Source organism: Lactuca serriola, chromosome 3, assembly GCF_051521515.1.
Source record: "Lactuca serriola cultivar US96UC23 chromosome 3, Lser_US96UC23_V15, whole genome shotgun sequence".
In the NCBI taxonomy this organism is placed as follows: domain Eukaryota; kingdom Viridiplantae; phylum Streptophyta; class Magnoliopsida; order Asterales; family Asteraceae; genus Lactuca; species Lactuca serriola.
Window position 1 is genome coordinate 46,751,333 of NC_136410.1, and position 4,004 is coordinate 46,755,336.

At 29.9% G+C, this 4,004-nt stretch overlaps 1 protein-coding gene across 1 annotated transcript; it reads left to right on the forward strand.

Moving 5' to 3' along the window:
- The first annotated feature begins 975 nt into the window (after positions 1-975).
- Positions 976-3,105, forward strand: LOC145094399 (uncharacterized). Its single transcript, XM_079032611.1, has 7 exons — positions 976-1,037; positions 1,156-1,447; positions 1,523-1,818; positions 1,931-1,993; positions 2,087-2,251; positions 2,380-2,630; positions 2,707-3,105. Exons 4-7 carry the CDS (start codon positions 1,936-1,938, stop codon positions 2,956-2,958), a joined length of 726 nt encoding a protein of 241 aa, XP_078888737.1. The 5' UTR covers positions 976-1,037; positions 1,156-1,447; positions 1,523-1,818; positions 1,931-1,935; the 3' UTR covers positions 2,959-3,105.
- The last annotated feature ends 899 nt before the right edge of the window (positions 3,106-4,004 follow it).

A 4,004-nucleotide genomic window follows, 5' to 3' on the forward strand; every position in this document is an offset into this window, starting at 1 on the left:
ATTGAAATTTCATTTAACCTAATCGATTCCAAGCTATTTCGTCTCTCCGATTTAAGTTGCTAAATATTTTCTCTACTCTCGGTTAATCTTCCACAGGTGCCAGGAGGCGGAATACCCTCATCTAATTGTCAATTTTATCAAAGCTTCTTGCTTAAGTCTGTCTACCCAAACCAAGTATGACCCTGTACCTTTTTTTTCTTTCTGAAATTACTCTTCTACTTGATATAATTCAGTAGATTTTTGCTTCAGAGCATAGCTAATTGATTCAAAGTTGTTTGTTTGATGATTTACCATGCGTATACATGTTAAACATGATCATATTTGAAAGAAAGGTACATACAGAACATATGATATTTATTTACCTTGATTTATAATAGAAAAATACCAAACAACCCCTACACAAATTCGCAAAAATAATCCCTGCTTTCAAGTTATAAGTACTAACAGCCCCTCCATAAATCAATACCAAACACCATAATACTAAAACAGGGAGTAGAACATTATAGCATATATGGGACTTATACCCAAGTGCAACTATGAAGTTCTTGAGTTCGGTTAGAATTTGTATCTGTAGAAGGCTTATACCCAAGTGCAACTATGAAGTTCTGATTATGACGATACATTATGGGATTGCATGGAAGCAGAAGAAGACGAGGCTCATTGAGATACTGACAATAATATTAATATTTACTTTTCTTTTACATTTTTGTAATAAGATAGTTTAATGCTTTAAACTTTTTGTGTTTACCTAAATTATTTCATGTCATTTTATGCATTGAATAATAAGCAAGTGATAATAAGTCACTACTTTGTGAAAGTTTAGTTTTGAAGGTAACTGAAAAACAAAGTTTTTTTTTCTATATTTGATATATTTTATTTTATAATGTGATGTTTATCTTTGTGGAATATTTTTCATGTTTTTTATTTTTACCTTTTTTTAGATTTTAAATTAGAGGTGCATGTGTGGTTGTTTTGCAGGTTCCTTTCGATTCAGTTTAATCGTAAGTACCGGAGTTACATTGTGCCTTATTTGTCAGGTTCTTGTTTCTTTTTTTATTTAATTTTATGATTGTAGGAAAAAATTACATGTAAGTGATACTACAATGCTATTATTATGTATTTTGAACTTAAATTGATAATGTCACTTTTGAGCAGGCCGATAATGGGAAAACAAAACAAGCAAGATCAAAGTGCACAAAAAGAAATGAATGATTATGAGAAGAATAGACTTTTGAGGATAAAAGAAAACCAAGCAAGACTAAAAGATTTGGGAGTTAAAAGCATTGAAAATTCTTTGACAAGTTTGGTAGAAAGTCAAAAACCAAAGAAAAAACAAGTGAAACCAACGTATATCGGTGCTAGAGATTCAGACTATATTCCTGATTTGGGTGATGATAATGATGGAGATTACCACGAAGTTGCTAGAAGTGTTCAAGTATCCAAAAAGGTAATCATATTAGCAAATATGTAATTGTTTTATTTTGATGTTGATATTTAATAATTAAAAGTAAATTTGTTACAGCAACATCGTCCACAATATATTGCACCAATGTCCATGAATAGACTTGCTAATTTAACAAGGCAACGTCGGGTGATTGCTCCAAATGTCTCGAATAAGTATCCATTGGTTTCGAATGCAACAAAAGAAAAACAATCTAGATCAAAGACTAGTATGGGTGACTTAATCTTGAGGAATAGGACCGCAAAGGGAAAGAGAGGTATTCAAACAAAATGCGGAAAAGCATAATTGTATCATAAGTGGAGCAAAGAGACAATTGACTCTTGTTGATGAGGATGAGGATGATGAGATATCTCAAGGTAGTATCTTGTCAATCTAAATGTTTATTTAATTAATGAGAAATAACAAAGTCACCACATAAAACTACATGTTATATAATTTATGTTTCTACGATTTTTGATGTTATTGCAGCTGATATGGAGCAATTTGGTTTGAAAGATAATGTTAATGAAGGACGTCTTGCGCAATGTGAAGGTACTTTCGTTTAGTTTAATGAATATTTCATTTTTTGTTATATTTTTTTGTAATTGCTATTTATTATTGCTATTATATTTACTCATTAATTAGAAGATGATGTTGATCAAAATGATGACCATGAAGACATGGACCATTTGAAATATGCAAATATTGAAAATGAGATTGAAGTTGATGATAGCGATGACGATTTGGGAAATGAGGATGATGTACTTTTTGAAGAACAATTAGAAGAACCCCAATTAGAAAAGGAAACAGGTTCAACTTCACTACTTGATGATGCTTTTGGTTTGTCATAAATTATATATATATATATATATATATATATATATATATATATATATATATATATATATATATATATATAATTCTATGTTGGAATGTAGTAATTTCTACACCCAAGAAAAGAGGACCAACAATGTTACATGCCGTTCACACACGAAATGTTAATCAACGTGAGGTCATTATATGTAATGAATATGGACAACCCGTTGGACCGATAATAGAGGGGAAGGATGTAGTAGGAAAATTCTCTTGGTTTTTGGGTACAATAGCTCGTACCCATAGTTATGCACCATTGACATGTACTTCATGGCACAAAGTTCCACATAAAGATAAGATATGGGAGTATGTCTTGGTAAGTTTTTAGGTAGCTTTATTCTTCCATCCTCTTTTATTTTCCTTTCTTTTTACTAATTACTAATTTTTTTAAGGGAAAATATGATGTGCTCGATGATGCTAAAACTTGGGTTCTTAGGACAATTGGAAATTTGTATAAGGTATACAAATGTAGGTTCAAGAAAAAACACTTCTATCAATTTAAGGACAATAAAACAAGATGGAAGAATCGGCCTGAATGCATTCCTCAAGAAGAGTTCTCAAAACTATTAGTGTTATGGAATAAAAAAGATGTGACGGTAATTTCAAAAACATTTTCTTTATTACTAGTGTTTGTTAATATTTGATTTGTCTTTAGGTGTATTTGGTCAATGGAGTTTTATATATTAATGTGTGTGTAGAAACGTTGTTCGCGGGCAAAAGAAATACGCAAGTCTCTAAAAAATATGCACACGGCTGGTCCAAAAAGTTTTGCTAGAATACGTGACGAAATGGTAATTAATGTCTTCTTTTTGCTTGTGATTTGTGTTTATATTGTCCCACATTTTGATACTTTCTTGTTGATCCAAACAAGGAATTCCCAACTCTAAGTCAAATGTTTGAACGTACACGTAAAAGGACAGATGGGCATGTATATGTCGATACATATGATGACACGGCAAATAAAATTGTAAGTTTGTATTTCAATTTTACAATAATTTTCCCTTTTAATAGTAAACTATCTTTTTAGACGTTAAATTGCAGTTTTTAGACATTAAATTGGAATTTTTTATATGTTAAAATGCAATTTCCTAGATGTTGAAATGCGGTTTTTTTAGATGTTAAAATGCAGTTTTTTATTTACACATAAAAACATTATTTTGATAGCAGATTTTTGGACATCAAATAGTTGTCTTTTACAAAATTAAAAAATTGTTTTTAATGCAGTTTTTTAGATGTTAAAATGCAATTTTTTTAGATGCTAAAATGCAATTTTTTTTACATAAAAGCACTATTTTGATAGCAGATTTTTGGACACCAAATAGCTGTCTTTTACACGAAAAAAAATGTTTTAAGATGCAGTTTTTTTTAGATGTTAAAATGCAGTTATTTTTTTACATAAAAACAGTCTTTTGATAGCAGATTTTTGGACATCAAATAGATGTCTTTTAAACAATAAAAAAATTGTTCTTTTCTGCATTTAAATGCAATTTTTTTTACAATATAAACAACTTTTTAATGGTAGATGCTTTAGTAAAATTATCCTATTCATTTTTAATAATCTTGTAGGAACAAATGAAGAAGTATGAACATCTAGAAGATGAAAGTGATGCCATAGATCCTTATATGATTGTGATGAAAAAAGAGAATGATGGATACCGTCGACTTTATGGTAGAGGCGTTACTAATAGAT

Coding starts and splice junctions, on each gene's coding strand:
- LOC145094399 (XM_079032611.1), top strand. CDS start 1,936: ATGGAGCAATTTGGTTTGAAAGATAATGTTAATGAAGGACGTCTTGCG. Junction 2,252..2,379: donor CCAATTAGAAAAGGAAACAG/GTTCAACTTCAC, acceptor GTTGGAATGTAG/TAATTTCTACACCCAAGAAA. Junction 2,631..2,706: donor AGATATGGGAGTATGTCTTG/GTAAGTTTTTAG, acceptor AATTTTTTTAAG/GGAAAATATGATGTGCTCGA.